Here is a 19,152-nt window from a genome sequence, read left to right as displayed (position 1 = left end):
GCGCTGCCACCTATTGGAAATTAATGAAACTCTATGAGACAAAGCAGGAATATTCAAAGATGTCCCAAAGAAAATTCCAGTTTTAAAAATCGAAATTGGCCTAGAAATAAAATGTTTTGCGTTATATATTGAACGCCCGTCGTAGAATATTTATCAGTTTTATCAACACAAACTGTGACCCACCTCAATACGAGGTACAGTACGAGTCATATGTAGCCTTTTCTTCTTGACCTTCTGGCTACTACCTCCTGGCAGTGCCACATATGTGAACATACTCAACACTTCTTTTTGCCAGTGGCACATGTCTGACTGGAAATAATTGTATCACTGGATATGGCTGCCTACAGTAAACTATTTATGTGACAGAAATGGGTATAGTTCTATTTAAGGAAAGCAACTTGGTACCGCTATTTATTAGATCAGGGAACACACATTGTGGGCTCTTTCATGTGCCCCTTATTGTTATTCACCTACATGAAAAACTCCTATCACTATCTTTGCGTATGGACAATATAGATTCAGTAAGTCAGTTGTAAATTTCTCAGAGTAAATTAGAATATTCTATTAGGGGTGGATTTTCTGACAGGCTTTTCTCCCTCATAGCTCTAGGGAACGTTCAAGGACAGATGGAAGTATCCGTAACATTTATCTGATGAAAACTCTGGATTGGAAGATTTTAGCAAGTTTTAAGAGACGCTAAATGGCGCATGGCTTTTAGTGCCATCAGTGCCCGAGGACATGTTCGGCTCGCCAGATGCAAGTCTTTTGACACCCGTAGGCGACCTGCGTATTGTGATGAGGATGAAATAATGATGATGATACACCCAGCCCCCGTGCCGGCGAAATTAACCATTGCCGGGAATCGAACCCGGGACCCCTGTGACCAAACACTAACCATTTAGCCATGGAGCCGGACAAGAGACGCTAATTTTAATAAATTGATTATATTTGTAGGTAAGACAAGGCAGACATTTTAATAAGATAATAAGTAGAATAGTAGTTTAGTGTTCATTTATGACATTTATGGCATACTTTATTTAACTTAAAAATGAGTACAATTTTATTGTTCCACCTTCTCAATACTTAAAATCATTTAACGTTTGTTAAAACAAGGACAGATGGAAGTATCCGTAACATTTATCTGAAGAAAACTCTGGATTGGAAGATTTTAGCAAGTTTTAAGAGATGCTAAATGGCGCATGGCTTTTAGTGCCATCAGTGCCCGAGGATATGTTCGTTTTAACAAACGTTAAATGATTTTAAGTATTGAGAAGGTGGAACAATAAAATTGTACTCATTTTTAAGTTAAGTCTTAACTCAATACGGAGCCCTACCATGAAGTTTATTACTTAAAAAAAAAAAACAACTTTATTTATGACACACACATTGAACAAGCAACTAAGAGATGTTTAGAACTAAATATGTGGTAAAGGTTGCAAGAGGATTTGTTAAAAAAACTAGTGTTTATTAATTAGTGAATAGGTCCAAGAGATATTTGATAATGTGTGAAAAACTGCTGAGAAAGAAGACAATAAGGTCCTTGGAACATGTACAGTTTGTTAGGTGAAAATAAATAATTAAATAACTCTTAACTATTGATAAGGCTGATTTTAATTATCAAATACGTATTTGGTGGAGTAGATCTTCAACCATTCGTAAGATATGAGGTGAGAAGATTGGTTGGAGTACCCTGCATAAAACCTACCTGAATGTCAGCTACATGCTTATTGGATTTTCTCTTCTCTTACATGCTAGTGAAGTTGTGGATTGATGTGGAATTGGCTGCTCCTAAACTGGTAACTAATTAAAATTCTTCCCAGATGTAACCTTGATAGTGTTGCTATACCAACCACAAGGAAGTTGAGTTACTCATAATATGAAAAGCTCTATGTCAACAAATGATATCTCTATATGGACATTTATCAGATAGGGACTCTGTTTCCTCTTTGCACTGATTTGTTAGAGAGCAGTTGATACATAAGATTCTCACTGATAGTCTTACTTCCATCACTAAGACAGTGAATGTGTAGCTCTGTCAGAAGTATTACTATGTTATATACACTAGATCATGGCTGAAGAGAGCACAAATAACTACCACGGAGATGTTCTTGAAACACACTCTCTAGGAATCCATGTTGTGGACTTGCAGAATGGGAATGACTGGTTCAAATGGAACAAAGTGCTTGAAAGATGCAGGCAGTTTTCTGAAGATGAACAGAGTGTCTCAGGACCAGGTATGAGGTGCAGAGTTCCACCATCCAGTCCTGGTAACAAAGTGTAGGGATAGTTTGAGGACACCAGAAAAAATATTTGTTATTATTACTTTAAGTATAATTAACAGATGTTATTTAACTTGCTTTTTTTTTTTTACACTAATTTACATGTGTGTGTGTGTGTGTGTGTGTGTGTGTGTGTGTGTGTGTATATATATTTGATAATTTAAAAAAAATATATCATTGAGAGGCTGAGGTTTAGAACTTAAAAGATTACCATTAAGGGACTGAAGTTTAAAAGTTATAAGTTTAATGACTGTCTGAAGTTTAGAAATTGAGATCATCATTGAAAGACAGAGGTTTAAAAGTTACTAGATTGACTGACTAAAGTTTAAATTTACAAGATTATCATTGATTCATATTGTGAGGTTTAAAAATTATGTGATTATCATTGAGGGACTGAGGTTCAAGAATTGCGAATTTTCATTTATTGACATTAATGTTGGCTGGCAGGTTAGGGGAGATGGTGGTATACAATTTGTAATCACTACATTGGGTGCCAAAATCCTGGATAAAATTCTAAACCTCTCCACAGCGCTCATATGGAGTGAGAACATACGACGCTGTTGATGTTGATTCGTCCGTCTGATGGGGACGGTAAGCCTTGAGCAGTCGCCTTGGTGCTGTGCGACAGGAGTAGGCTATGTGCCAGCACTGAGTTTCACCCTCTCCTTTTCTGCTATCATATATCACTTAATTCATTTCATCTCAATAACTCATCTGATGAAGTTGACATCAGGGAAGGCATCCGGTCGTAAAAAAACTGCCACGACAGATTCATCTCACCTTATACCCGTTCCCATAGAGAAACTGGACAAGGGTTGGATGAACAATTTATTGACTAAGTTTCAAAATTTCTAGATCTTCCAGGAACTCTGAGAATGACAGTACAGTATGTTTGAAGGAATGAGGTTTAAAAAAAGTTGAGATTATCTTTGAGGGACAGATGTTTAAAAATTAGTGTTATGTTTTTGAGGGGACTTCTTCTTAGTGTACTTTGCCCTAGGGTCTACTGTTTTGCATACCACTCGCTATTTCTGTCAGTCAAGAACATCATGGGGGTTTCTTACTACGGTAGTAAGAGTAGGCTGTACAGCCAGTGACTTGATGCCGAGGGTTGGGCAGCGGTAAATGACCTAACAGAGATTGACTGCTGCAGACTCGGTTGTGCTGACCACACATTACACTTTCCGCAATTAATAGTGTGTGTAGTATTTATTGGCAATGATAAAAAATGAAGAACAGAGTAGTCACATTCAAATTCAAGGTTTAAACCAACAAGAGTGAAAATTCTACTCGGGATTGGTTCCTTTTAACATTAATGTGAATGGGTGACTGATGATTGTGATGCTGAAACTTAACAGCGAATGAGGTCAAGTCTCCATAGCAATAAAATGTCAGCATTGTTTTTTTGTACCAATATTTTCTGCTGTGCCTTATTTCCAGTAAGTTATAGTTTGCTGTATGCTACCTGTGTTTCATTACAAGGCAACACAGCTGATGCTAGTTATCAATCTTCAACTTACTGTGTATGTAGCAAGACCATCAATACATCATTTGTAGTTGCTTCTGGTTTGCTATATCATTATTGATGCTATTGATTATTTTACATTTGAGATATCATGTGTTTTAATGAGTTAACTTCTTTGTTACTTTTCTTGCGTAAAATATGCACTGTAGATTTTTGTTGTAAAAACTGGAAAAAAAAGTTTCCACATTATGTGGATAAATGTACTACCTGATATACATAGTTCCTTTTGTTTTCATTGGCACTTCATCTCATTATAGGTTTCCTATGTTGTGATAGAAAGACCCTCCTGCTTGAATCCTTTTGCTAAGCTCAGCATCCAGTCGTGCATTAGTTCACTTCCCAAGTACTTTAAAATCTCCAATAATTCCAGATCTTCATCCACAAGTTTAATATGATCTTCCCTTCTTCCTTTCCTTGTGTCATCACCTGTGTTTTGTTCTTTTCCACACTGATCTTCATTCTATATTCTTCAATCTTTCCATTCGTTATTGCTACCTGTTCTTGGAACGTCTTCGACATCTTTGCCTCAAATCACATTATCATTAAATAGCATTGTTCTTTTGTTTTCCTCCGTTTGATACTTTTGCTGCTCTCGTGATGTCATCCTTGATTATTATTATTATAATTTTTTTTAATTTGCGAATTGACCATTTAGGATCACGTTACAGTTTCATTTTTTTCTTTTAAGTTTTCTCTTCCTTCAGTACTCCTTCATATGCTGTTTCTTGTGTTCATCCATCCAGGCTCTTTCCATCTTTGCAGTTCTTTCGACTTGAAACCCTTCCATACTTTGAATCATGGTCTGAAATGTTTTCTTGTCTAACGTCTGAACTTCCTGGATGTTGGACTTCTCTAGATCTTCACGAACTTCCTTAATCCATGCCGTCATTGTCTTCTTGTTCCCCAGGTAGTTAAATAATTTTTTGGTTAGTCTGGATTTGTTCATTCTGTACAAATGTCTGAGAAATTATAACCTCTTTTTCGTGGTTTCTGAAATTTTCTCCACATTTTTGTAGACTTCATTGTTGTTCCAAAGTTGCCAGCCAGTTTCAGTCTAGATTGCACCCAAGATGATGATTATTATTATTAGTATTATTATTATTATTATTATTAACAAAACCAGTGACAACACTTCTTTGTCTCAGTCCAGTATCAGTCTCAAATCGCCAAGGAACTCTCTCGAGGAACTCAAACAAGAAATTCACTTACAACAGTTGAGGCTTCCATGGCCGGTGCTACAAATCATGTCAATGTTTTCTGGCCTACAAGCCCGGAAAACACTAACAAGAAATTCACTTTTCGAATCTTTCACTTTGTAAATCAACTTCCTGAACTCAAACAAGAAATTTACATTTCAGCCTTTATCAGTGCAGGGTCTACTTATGTCATAATAGTTACTTGTATTTAAGTTGTATTTTGAGTTTTCTTGAAGTTTACTACAAGAATAGCTTAATAGTGCCGGACATTGCAATTAGCAATTATCAAGTTGTGGTGAGTGTGTGATTGTCTGACACGTGATTCTTATGGCTCGTTCTCACCAAAGTTAATAAATACTGTTAATGAAAACGTTTCTGAACATAATTAATAAACTTTTCTTAACAAAGTTCTTCAACATTATGTCCACACCAGAAAAGCTGTTTGTGAGATTACGATGCATAAGGTCATAAGGTTATGATGCAGCAGGCTTTCAAAATGTTCTTGAAAATGCTTCCATAGGACTTTCAGTTCTTGTTGACAGTAATTGGGACTGAAATTGCAAGAAGTGATACAGATTATCGGAAACCTGGCTCCACTAATGGCAGGCTATTTTCTTTTTATTGTAAGATTCCTAGCAACTGGTGACTTGGGACCTTTCACTTATATATTTGTCTAGAGCAGGGATGGCGAACCTGTGCCACGCGTGTCATTAGGTGACACGCGAACGCGATTTCGGTGGCACACCACATGCACATATTAACATCTAAATTCCAGTTCCATTCGAACGTGTATTATGGCAACACCCATAGGTCCGGAAGTCAAGTTAAATAAATGTCAGATGCAGCCGACGAGCCATTCGCTCACCCATATCAGTGAATTAGTGAAGTTTGGCTTGTGTGTGGTTGCCAGCATCGCGTAATTATGCTTAGTGAGTAACTGTTTATTGTTGTGAATTTTGTAAGACAAATAGTTGCCAAGAAATTATGCCAGTTCCGAGATATGGAGAAAGTATCGCACTTTATTTCAAAACCTCATATTGCACAAATGAGTCTTTTATTTTTGAGTGGTTAGATATTGACAGTTTAGAAATGGAGTTGACTGAATTTTAAGAAAGCATGTATGGGTGGAAAAGTTCGTACAACTTGATGAAGTCATTGGTGAAAATCGAGTGTGCTGTGGATGGTGAATACTCTCTCTCCAGAACCCGGAGAACTTATTACTTGAACAGTGGAACTGTCTCCCAGAAAAGGTTTTGGTCATGAAGGAACTTGTTACAGCGCTACTTATTTTGCTTGAGTCATCGTACGCCTACAAGCAGATATTTTCTACAGTGAACGTTGTGAACAGAAGTTATGAACCTAACATAAATTACAAAGCTACGAAGTATTTTTGCGGTATTCGCAAAATACGACCATGAAACATGCAATCACATGTATTTTGTATTTTACAAAATAAATATATGTAATATCATATTATGAAACACAATTTGGGATTAGGGATGGAAGTCAGTGGTGGCGGTGGTGAGTAGGGGCGGGGGTTGTATCATTACAAACGAAAATAACAAGTGGCACAGTAAACAGGTGAGAATAATAATCCAGACCTAAAATGGCACACTAGTTGGAAAAGGTTCGCCATCCCTGGTCTAGAGTATCAAAACAAGCAATTTCAGCTATTGTGTCTGAGGTGTTTGAAGCTTTATACAACGATCTCAATGAATTGGTAAAGGTATGAAATAAAGAACATCTTCATTTAACCTAGTTACGATAGTATTATTTTTGTTATAGAAGTGATAATTTAACTACATTAGAGCACATCTAAAAAATGTTACCAGGTGAGTTGGCTGTGTGGTTTGGGGTGCACAGCTGTGAGCTTGCATCTGGGAGATAGTGGGTTCGAGTCCCACTGTCGGCAGGCCTGAAGATGGTTTTCCGTGGTTTCCCATTTTCACATCAGATAAATACTGGGGCTGTACTTAATAAAGGCCACGGCTGTTTCCTTCCCATTCCTAGGCCTTTCCTATCCCACCATCGCCATAATACCTATCTGTGTCGGTGTGGCGTAAAGCCAATTAAAAAAAAAATCATAGTGAATAATAATAATAATAATAATAATAATAATAATAATAATAATAATAATAATTTTGTGTGGCTATTTTAGCCGAGTGCAGCCCTTGTAAGGCAGACCCTCCGATGAGGGTGGGTAGCATCTGCCATGTGTATGTAACTGTGTGTTATTGTGGTGGAGGATAGTGTTGTGTGTGGTGTGTGACTTGCAGGGATGTTGGGTACAGCACAAACACCTAGCCCCCAGGCCATTGGAATTAACCAATGAAGGTTAAAATCCCCGATCCGGCCGGGAATCGAACCCAGGACCCTCTGAATCGAAGGCCAGTACGCTGACCATTCAGCCAACGAGTTGGGCATCATACAGAATTAAAAATGCTGTGTATAAGAACTTTTGCTTGCTATTTGATAGCAAATTTTTAGAAGAAATAAGAAAGCATTGTACTCTGCGCTATGAATTTGCATGCTCTAATAGCGTCCCTGCGCTGTGCGAACAGAAATGTTACGAGAAGCACGAAAAGTTAATGAAAAGTTGCATTCACAAAAGTTAAAGATATTTTGTTTATCCACATGCTTGAAAAGTTAACGAACACGCTATCTTGTTTATTAACAGTCAAAAATGTTCGTGAACATTGTTGGTTAAGTGTTTGTTAACAAAGTTAATGAAAAACCTTTTGGTGTGGACACATCTTTAAGTTGTGTGGGTTTGACCTCTGCCAAGGCAATGTATTTTTCAAGGACAAGCAAACATTTTACTCTTGAGGTAATAATAGTTGGCATGGTAAAACTCTCTGGTAAAGCACCAAAATCCACAAGGTAAAATTAATTTTATGTATATAGAGTCCTTAGCTCAAAGGCTGGTTGCATCCTTAGCAGATTCACTTGCAGCTGTCATACGCTGTCTAGGTATTATTGAAAGAGAAGTACTTGGGAAATGAGGAGTGTAGTAGTTTTCGAGTTACTTTCTTCACCGAGCCAGAAGATGCTGTTACATATCAGTCTGCCAAGCCAACACTTTCATACTGTTCATCTCAGGGGCTGGCCACGTAAGAAATTGTGTTACTAGTAATGCTCATGCCTCAGTCCCTTTCATATTGTCCAAACCAGCTATGGAGACTGAGGCAGAAATACCGAAACAGCAAACTTTATCTAGCCATACTAAGGGGACACAATGCACTGTATCTCACCAGAGATGAATCTGGGCAATAAAATTAATTACTCAGCCTTAGCTTCCACTATTAGATGGCAAAGCAATAATTGGAAGGACAACATTTGGTTTGCAGGCAACCTAAATGTCTGCAACCTGGTAACTGAGACCACCATCATCATCATCATCATCATATTGTGCAATATGGTGAAAATAAGTTTTGTAACTAAGGTTCATTCTTTGCTAATTTAAAATTCGCCAAGCTGAGTGGCTCAAACTTTTGAGGTGCTGGCTTTCTGACCAGAACTTGGCATGTTCGATCCTGGCTCAATCCAGTGGTATTTGAAGGTGCTCAAATATATCAGCCTTGTGTCAATAAATTTACTGGCACGTAAAAGAACTCTTGGGGGACTAAAGTCCTGAATCCCAGCATCCCAGAGAACTGTAAAATGAGTTAGTGGAGCATAAAGCAAATAGCATTATTATTATGAATTTAAAATTCTGTGTATTTCATTCTTTTTTAAAAGGAACCTATTCTTTTTTTCAGTTGCTGTAACCATTCAGCAATGAAGAGATGCTAATTCTGTTTTTCCTGATTTTGTTGTTGTTGTGAAATAAGACATACTTAGAACTACAGTGAAATTTAAATTGTCATGATATAAACTGAAAACTAAGCATCTTTTCATAAAAGTTTTTAATCCAACCCTTGTCCTGTTTCTGTACAGGGTTGGGTGTGAGGTGAGATGAATCTGTCTTGGCAGGTTTTTATGACTGGATGCCTTTCCTGATGTCAACCTCATCAGAGGAGTTAATGAGATGAAATGAATGACCTGATATATGATAGTAGGAAGGGAGAGGGTGAAACTTGGTGCTGGCACACACAGCCTGCTCCTGTTGAATAGCACAAAGGGGTCTGCTCAAGGCTTAATTCCCAAATCCGACGGGCGAATCACCATCAACAGCGTCATATGCCCTCACTCCATATGAGCACTGTGGAGAGGTTTGGAATTCAATCCATGCTTTTGGCACACAATCTAGTGATTAGAAATTGTATACCACCACCTCCCCTACCCTGCTGGCCAACATTCTGATGGTGAAATTTTTTCGACCAACGTGACTCGAACCGGCTGACTATGGTGTCAGACCATTAAGACTTCAATGCCTTTACGATCATGGCCACAAGCCGGGCTCATCTTGTCATAAAAATATTGGGGGTATATATCATTCTTATTGTTTGTTTTATAGGATATTTTTCTAATTTCCATTGTGTGATCTATGCTTATAAATTTTCATTTTCTCTAAATTTACAATGTAGCAGACCTCTGAGCTCTTGTTTTATTCTGAAATAGTCTTCATTTATTGTTTGATTCAGATGATGAGGACAGTGATAACAAAAGTTCAGCCATTAGTTACAAGGAGCGTCGACGTGAAGCTCACACCCAGGCTGAACAGAAACGGCGTGATGCTATCAAGAAGGGCTACGACTCTCTACAGGACCTAGTACCTACGTGCCAACAGACAGACAGCTCAGGTTACAAGCTGAGTAAAGCTACAGTACTGCAGAAGTCAATAGAGTACATTGAGGTATGTAAATCAGATGAAAGCATGGCTTAAAAGGTAATGAAACACTGGTCTGTGACCAAGATCATGAATTTGTGTGTATTCTTTTTGTTAAAAGTTCACGAATCTCTTTATTTGTTGCCCTCTGTGTCGATGTACTGTATTTGTTGGAGTTTTTATGTGCTTGTGTGAAACTTTAAGAACCAAATCCTTAAATCAGTTAGCCTACCAGGTGTCATTAGGATTTTTTTGTATATTTTCTCTTCGAGGTATGTGATCAATCTGTCCTCCACAGTGGTGTTACAATTTCCTCTTGTCTGTATCTAGTCTCAGAAAAACAGCCTTCAAGGTTCTCAGTGATAATGGGGTGATTTTAGTTTAGGGTGACCAGATGTCTTGAAATTTATTGGATCGTTCATTATTTCCCTTAAGTGTCCCGTTGTCCCAACAAGATGTGTACGGGATGCAAATTGTCCTATTTTTTATTAATGCTCCCGTATATTTTGAGATAGCGTGTTTTTAAGTAACATGTAGCACAACCAGGCAACTGTGGTCATATCCAAAGAGTAAAGAAACTACACGCTTTGATAAAAATAAACCGAACAAGATTCTAATTTTGAACTTCTGTGGTTGGTAGTACATATGTTTTCACATGACGTGCAGTTCATTGCTTCTGGTCTCTTTGTGTATCTCCTGTTGTTTGTGCTCTGTACAAGTATGGTTAGTCACCAGTTACTTGATAGTTTTATAAACATTTCAAAATGAAAGAATGTTTTTACTTTCAAAATTGAAGCCGAATTTCCATTTCTGCAATTAGAAAAGCAAAGCAAGAAATTATTTTGCACGTTGTGTAAAAGTACTTTTTCAATCTACCATGGTGGTGATCTGATTTTGTGTAACACACAAATTGAAGAAACAAATGAAACAAATGTAATTATGTTTACATGTAATAACAATAAAATATTTACTCATTTAATAATGCAAGGGAAAATATGTTGTTAAAACAATAACCGGACAAATTGGCCGTGCGGTTAGCGGCATGCAGCTGTGAGCTTGCATCCAGGATGTAGTGGGTTCGAATCCCACTCTCGGCAGCCCTGAAGATGGTTTTCTGTGGTTTCCCATTTCCACACCAGGCAAATGCTGGGGCTCACTGCATTAGCCTTACTTGATTCAATCTCACTATATTACCATCCTGGGTGAACACACAACCTAAATACTTAATATTATCTACCTCTCCTAGCTTTGTATTACCAATCTGACATTCAATTCTGTTGAATTTTTTACCTACTGACATCAGTTTAGTCTTCGAATGGCTAATTTTCATACCATACTCGTTGCACCTATTTTGAAGTTCCAAGATATTAGATTGCAGGCTTTCGGCACAGTCTGCCATTAAGACCAAGTCATCAGCATAGGCCAGACTGCTTACTACATTTCCACCTAACTGAATCCCTCCCTGCCACTTTATACCTTTCAACAGATGATCCATGTAAACTACAAACAGCAAAAGTGAAAAATTACAGCATTGTCTAACCCTTGTAAGTACCCTGAACCAAGAACTCATTCTATCATCAATTCTCACTGCAGGCCAATTGTCAACATAAATGCCTTTGATTGATTTTAATAGTCTACCCTTAATTCTATAGTCCCCAGTATGGTCAAAATCTTTTCCCTCGCTACCCTGTCTATTCTATGCTGTCTATTCTTCTCGTAACATATTTCACCTGGTGCATACTGAAAATCTGATCCTGACAACTCCTCTGTGGGCTGAAACCCTACTGGTTTTCATCCAACTTCCTCTCAACGACTGATCGCACCCTTCCCTACCGGGCGAGTTGGCCATGCGGTTTGGGGCCACATAGCTGTGAGCTCGCATCCGGGAGATAGTGGGTTTGAACCCAACTGTCGGCAGCCCTGAAGACGGTTTTCCGTGGTTTCCCATTTTCACACCAGGCAAATGCTGGGGCTGTACCTTAATTAACCTTTTCATTGCTGAGATAAATTCTTTTGTAAAAGCCCTGTGCTGAATTATTTTTAATAATTAACTTCAATACATAAAAGTCGGAAATAAGATGGGAAAAACCAGAGGGTTCTTGCCTGCTTGTCATATATTTTTATACTAAATATGGAAGATCCTAAACTGATTATTCTAACACAAAATTAGCTATATGTTGCGCAGGAAATTCAAGGTTGTCCAACATAAAAGGCCAACAATTGAACAAAAATCGAACTAATAATTAAATAACAGTAAAAAGCTCAACTTACATGTTTCAGTGGCTACAGGTGGTCCTAGCTGTCCACTTCCAAGCACCGATATATAACTAAACTGAAGACAAATAATTTCAGGGGTATCTAAACTGAGTAAAAATGTATCTAAATTTTACGGTCAAATATTACTCAAGGTAAAACACTGAGAATGCATTAAAAATTCCTATACATCTTGGTTTGATATTATAATCACAGGAATAGAACCAGCTTTTGGGTGGTTAGGCCGTGTGCATTATGCAGAGTTTCATCCAGACGTGCCATTTGGACTCATCAGCTGGAATGGCATGCCCCTCCAGGACTCTGCTTAGCAGTGGCAGACCAAACTGTGTGGCCCCGCCGTGTTAGCAAATCAAGTTTGCTAACCTGCTAAAGGAGAAATGATTTCTCCGTTTAAAAAATGCTCCCCCATTGGAGATACAATATCAAAAAAGGCTTTCATGGCCGCAGATCTTATAATCACAGGAATAGAACCAGCTTTTGGGTGGTTAGGCCGTGTGCATTATGCAGAGTTTCGTCCAGACGTGCCATTTGGACTCATCAGCTGGAATGGCACGCCCCTCCAGGACTCTGCTTAGCAGTGGCAGACCAAAGTGTGTGGCCCCGCTGTGTTAGCAAATCAAGTTTGCTAACCTGCTAAAGGAGAAATGATTTCTCCGTTTAAAAAATGCTCCCCCATTGGAGATACAATATCAAAAAAGGCTTTCATGGCCGCAGATCTTATAATCACAGGAATAGAACCAGCTTTTGGATGGTTAGGCCGTGTGCATTATGCAGAGTTTCGTCCAGACGTGTTATCCAGAAAGGTTTCCCTGCTGCCTGACTTAGCCTTTCCAGGTTATTTACAACTTCTTTTTGGATTCAAGAACTATTTGTTTCGCTCTGTTTCTTTCATCTGTGTATAATTCCCTGTCTGCATTGGTCCTTGTTTGAAGCCATTTCTGATAAGCCTTCTTTTTTACGTTGACAAGCTGCTCTCACTTCATCATTCCACCAAGATGTCACTTTTTCCCATCTTTACACACAGTTATTCCTAGGCATTCCCTTGTTGTTTCTACTACAGCATCCCGGTATGCCACCCATTCTCTTTCTATATACCGAGCTTGCTTCGAAACTTCTCATTAGTCATATCCGTGTACTTCTGTCTAATTTTCTCATCCTGGAGATTTTCTACCCTTATTCGTTTGCAGGCAGATGTCACTTTCTCTATCCTAGGCCTACAGATACTTAGTTCACTACAGATCAGATAGTGGTCTGTGTCATTGAAAAATCCCCCCACCCGTACATTCCTAACAGACTTCCTGAATTCGAAGTCGGTTAAGATATATTCTATTATAGATCTGGTGCCCCTACCCTCCCATGTTTAGCGGTGAATAGCCTTATGCTTGAAGAGTGTATTCATAACTGCTAAACCCATACTAGCGTGGAAGTCCAACAAACTTCCATATCTTCCCCACATTTACCAATCACCCTTTCGTATCCTTCAGTTCTATTTCTAACTGTTGCATTGAAATAGCCCATTAGGACTATCCTATCCTTGCTGTTTACCCTGACTGCGATGTCACTCAATGCTTCATAAAAATAAAATAATTAAATTACATGTTGAGATTGTGACTGTGTGTACTAAATTGACCTCCATCTACCCTCCATCCCCTGCCAGATTAAAATTCCCAATTTTGGAATTGGAGCCAACGCTCTACCACCGATCCTCATAGGAAGCTACAAACGTGTAAAATCTGACCTGAATGGCAGAGATATTTGATGTCAGAAATCACCCTTAACTCTGCAACCTATTGATTTTGTTAATGGGGGATTTAGTTTAATGATGAGTACTTCGGGAATCCACTGTATTTGAGATTTCTCCTAGATGTAGAAGTGGCACAAGAAAATCTTGCCAAGGAAAGCTGCCCTCAGTTGTTGTATGATCAGTGTGTTAGCTGGACTCATGACAGAACTTTAGTATGCAGCACCTGCATAATCATGAAGACTTCAAATTCACCTGTCTCGGTTAGGTCATCAGCCCAAAGGCTGGTTGGATCCTCAAATAACATCTCCAGAATTTATGTGGTTATAGGGAAACTGCAAAAAACCTATGGCAGGGCCAAAATGAGGCGTATTAAGTAAGGTGAGGAGTGAGATAGTTTGCCATTGCTTTTCTCAGCATGCCAGAAAGTGTTACTGCAACACGACCGGCCTTTGACCTTTCACAACATACAGATGCACTAGTCGTGTTCTGAATGTCAATACTCAGCAGCACCCAAACCCCAGCAGTTTCCATATTGTTACAGCCATAGATGAGACTGGGACTTTTGTGGAAGCTGCATTTTGCTCTGACCTGTGCTTAGAGGTCGATGCAAAAGTACTGCATCCATCAGGAAATGCCTACAGCTGGATAATATTTGCCAGATGATTTTAAATATGTAATATATATAAAATACAGTAGAAGTCCATTACAGAGAGAATTCATAATGGTGAAAAATTTACTCACTATAGCGGATTGTTGTTATATCAGAGTTTTCATAAAAGTTGGGAAAGCCCCTGCACAAATTACAATCCATATTAACTGTAATCAATTTGTTCAAAACTTGCATTTTTGCAGATTTCCATACTCGGCTTACTCGTAAGTTATTTTTCTAATTCCGAAACGTGAACGCAGATGTTCTGTGTTATTTTGAAGAATTGGAGTAGTGTCACTCCAGTGGCTTCTGTGGCAAACTTTTCAGTTTTCTTATTCGGTCGCCTAACCTAACTACGTAAGAATTAGGAACATGACAGTGTGATGTTGACTAGCATGGTGCATATTAGTCTTGTTTTAGATACTGGAAAAGTCGTGAAATCTTTTATTAATGAGGACAAATCCAGGAAGTGGACAGACATCCACATTTTTCAACATTGGCGCGTATGTTGAAACTCACACCGTCGAGTTTTGATTCGAGTCAGTCGAAGTGTTGTTGCATTCAAGTCAGTCAGTCAGTCAGTCATTCTCTCACACATGGCCGAGTTTAACCTGCAAATAATTCATGGTCGAAGAGTGTGATCTGCAATAATGCACTGATACTTTCATGGGGCCCCACTGCAAATGTTTTTATATTTGTTGTCAGGTATTTCACACACCTTTTAATACACTTCTTAAATTTAATAAGCCACAGTGGAAAAGGATTTCATATTTGTTCTCTAGTCTTTTTCACGCCTTTCTATACTCTCATCACATCTATAGATACGGTAGATAGCCTATAGGCACCGTGCGTGTCGCTCTAGCGGCCGGGCGGAGAACAACACGTGAGACAGACTCCAGACTCGCGGTAGCTGATCTGTTGTGACTGAGCGTGTAGCTACTTCGATGATAATGGCAGAGAAAAGGAGATCAAGTAAACGCAATTGTTGTGTTATCGGATGTTCCAATACAATACTTACGGAAATACGGGAAGTGAAGTACAATTTTATTGTTTTCCAAAACGAGCGATAGAACTGGACCGAAGGAGGCGATGGCTACAAGCAGTTAACTGAACGAAGTAAGTAGGTCTACACATACGTACTGCACATGTTTGCAATAAGTTCAATTGATCCGATTTAATTTAATTTCGGTTTTAATTTTTAGCACTGATGGATCACTTTGGCAACCTACGACTTACTCAAGAATATGTAGTGCACATTTCATCGGAAACAGAAGATCTGGACACCCACTAAGTCCAGCCAATGTTCCGACAATATTTCCGGATGAATACAAGAAGAGGAATGTGCCGCCGGGACCCAGCTGACAGCACTTTCGCAGACAACTCAAGCGATTAAAAAAGGAAGAATCAGACGGAAAATTTTCAAGTACAGTTTGCCCAAGTAACATAACCAAGGATGCATCCGTGGGAACAGATGCATCTGATTTTCATTGTTCAGACTTCATGTTTTCTTGTTCAATAAATGAAAACAACGTAAATACACAAGCATGTTTTCCACTTAATTTCTGTCTGGGAGGGAACATTACGAAACATGATAAATGTGTGGAACGGAAGACGATCATGCAGACATCAAGGGTCCAGGTTTCCAAGGCAACAGGTCCCTAAGGAACAATACACAAATGCGTGATTGAACAGGTGTGAACTTCAACGTCTTTGCCTTGCTGCTTGCGTTATTAACAAACTGGAACGTTTCTAAATTATGTAAAGAAACCAGATTATCGATTTTCCTAGTGAAAATGAAAACCATACTGTCCTATTCTGCTTTGAGAGTGCTATTCGGAGTTCACAGGACAATAATTTCACGTATTTTTACAACCGTGCTTATGCAACTGGCACTGCGTACGAAACATTTCATGTTCTGGCCTAGTAAGGAAAGTGTTCAAGAAACAATGCCTCCAGTATTTAAGAGAAATTACGGTAACTGTCGAGTCATTATTAACTGCACGGAATTTAGGGTTGAACAGCCCCCCAAGTAGATCAGAGAATGTATTTCTATTCTCATTCTCAATACAAGGGTTGCCACTCTGCAGAAGTTTTAATTGCAATCACGCGTAGAGGTGTGATCGCCTTTAAACTTAAATGTTACGGTGGAAGAGCTAGCGACCTATTCATAACAACCGACAGGGGTTTATTAACTTTCCTTCCACCTGGCGACGAGGTCATGGCTGATGAAGGATTTCCTGGCATCAGAACTAACTTATCTGGCCGCGGTGTCATAATCGTTCTTACATGACAAGAGATTAACAGCTGAAGAAGTTGAGAGTAGGACAATATTGCGAGTGTTAGAATTCACGTAGAAAGGTGTATTCAAAGAATCAAAATATACAATATATTACAGAAATTGCCAACAGAACTTTTTCCACACATGGATGACATCGTGCATATGTGTTGCGTGTTACGAATTTGCAACCTGCAATAATTAAAGAATAGTTTCAGAATTATTCTACCATCACTTTGTTTTATATATTCTTTGTTTACATTTGGATCTGTTCAACGTTCAACAAGCAAGAATTGACAAATAAATAATAATTATTATTAGGAATACCGCTAATTTTTGGCAAGTAATTACTGAAACGGAACTTAAAGTCGTTTTGGTGAGACATTCCTCGACATACTTATTGTCCTGATAAATATGTATTGTCTACTGTTGTGCTTTACCATATACATATAGATCACATTTTCTCAAGCCAGTTACGTACATCAGTATTTGTATTTAATACATATGACTTGTCCTTAACTGTGTATTATTTTGCTCGTCAAAGTAAAGATAACGTACTCGCACATTTCCTGACTCATCTACTATTGGTTTATCTTTACAGGAAGATGGACATTTAACTTCTAACACGCTGTCAGCTACATTTCCTTCGAGAACTATGCCATCTGGAGATCCACAAATCCAAGGTTGTTTCTTGTGGATTATTAACTCACATCGAATAACACGAACACCAAATGAACTTCCATAACATTCTATTGCTTCACTTTCCATTTTACTTCCGTAAGAAAGATTGTTCAAAGCAGCTCCCCCAATTGGAGATTCAGTTACAAATGCGAGAGCTATCAAGGTTATGTCGCCTAGTTTTGATCCGATATGCTTTCGTGCTAACAGATATTCTTCTTTCTGGAAACCATCGAAGGCTTCCTGATTCATATAGTGTGTCCAAGGAAATTTTAATTATATAATCTGTACCAACCTGCATTTTGCTGATAAAAAACATTTCGTCATTCACAGTGCAAAAGGTGTGTATGTCTGGCAGGTGCACGTCGTTAGAGATTTGCAAATGTACGAGTAATAGCTGTGTCACAATTTCCTCACAGTCTTCTCTCTCGACATCATTCTCTACCCTATCTATCGATGAGGCCACTACGGCCCTGCACGATTGTTCGATTTCAGTACTTGCTTCTGCTCGAAGCGTTGTACGAAGACTGCAAGGGATGTGTTTAAAATATCCTCAGTTAATTCGAAGGGGGGAAGAGATGTCTCCAAAGTCTTTTTACCGAACAGTTCTACGAGTTTGCCTTTTCTACATTTTTCTGTTGACATTATTTTTGGGCTCAGTTTTCCCCATTGTTGCGGACAGTCTGTTTTGGAGGCAACACTTTCATTATTTATATAATACACTACCGCAGCTAAGTGTTTGCAAGATCCTCTGGCGCCGGCAGGACAGAAACATTTGCTGGTAGAGACATTACGATTCTAATCAACCTGAACACAAAATATAAATGCGTAAAACTTAGCAAACATGCATTAAGCAATCCTTACTAAATAAATTTTATAAACTGTTACCTAACTACACCTTGCCTACCTCAAGTTTCACGATATAAGGCGGCAAAGTGACAGACGTTTGTCGGGTGACTTTTCCTGTGAAGTATCCGAAACCATTCAAAATTAACTCTTCAACGCCGTTCACGTGGCCAATGACAACAAGGTTTCTTACTTTATTGCATGATGATTCACTTAGATCCCCGAATTGAATCGCTTTAAACCAGCAACTTCTTCGAATGTCACACATGTTGTACTGAGACTCTCGTGCTACGCCTCACCTCTTGTTTCAGAACGGGCCACTATGTAGCGCTAGTAGTAGCATTTCGATCTATCTGCACGGTGCCTATATCTTTCACTGTACCCGTACATACACGACTTAAAATGCACGCATGTTGGAGAAAACCATATGAAGTGTTTATATATTCCTGTTGGATAGTTTTTATTCGTGTATTCAATAGTACGTTTTCTCACTTAACACATATTTCCTTGTCCCCTGCAGAAACGCTTAATGAGGTTTTACTGAATAAACTAACCTCTGAAATCGGTCATCCACTCTGTGCTGTATCTTGAGGTGTATTACATTTTTGCTTAATTTCAGTACATAGTTTTAAAATTAAACTATCGTTTACTTCAGCCTATGTTTCTAATGAGTTAACTACTCCTATCGGGCATATTATTCACGCTTTTATTATGAAAGTCCTCTTTCATTTTGAATTGTGCTTATAGAACACCAGTCGACGAGTGTTACTAATCGTCTCCAATATCGCCTTCAAGTTCAAATATCGACGAGAGAGCTCGCTAGTGCACATAGCGAAAAATCTATACTGAAGATGATTCATCACATTCAGTATAATCGCTCGAGTGCATGAACAGTAGCAGAGACAAAATAAGGAATGA

The 19,152-nt window shown here is 38.6% G+C and overlaps 1 protein-coding gene across 3 annotated transcripts in view; it reads left to right on the top strand.

The window, feature by feature from the left end:
• The window catches only part of bigmax (helix-loop-helix-leucine zipper transcription factor bigmax), an 80,219-nt gene that overhangs the window by 24,955 nt on the left and 36,112 nt on the right, over positions 1-19,152 (top strand). For all 3 annotated transcript variants that reach the window (XM_067156046.2, XM_067156055.2, XM_067156041.2), the window contains exon 3: positions 9,584-9,795. In XM_067156046.2, coding sequence (XP_067012147.1) covers positions 9,584-9,795 — 212 coding nt within the window. The remainder of the gene's footprint in view (positions 1-9,583; positions 9,796-19,152) is intronic.

This window comes from Anabrus simplex, chromosome 1 (genome assembly GCF_040414725.1).
Source record: "Anabrus simplex isolate iqAnaSimp1 chromosome 1, ASM4041472v1, whole genome shotgun sequence".
NCBI lineage: Eukaryota > Metazoa > Arthropoda > Insecta > Orthoptera > Tettigoniidae > Anabrus > Anabrus simplex.
The sequence above is the reverse complement of the archived record's forward strand: the minus strand, read 5'-3'. Positions and strand labels throughout refer to the sequence as shown.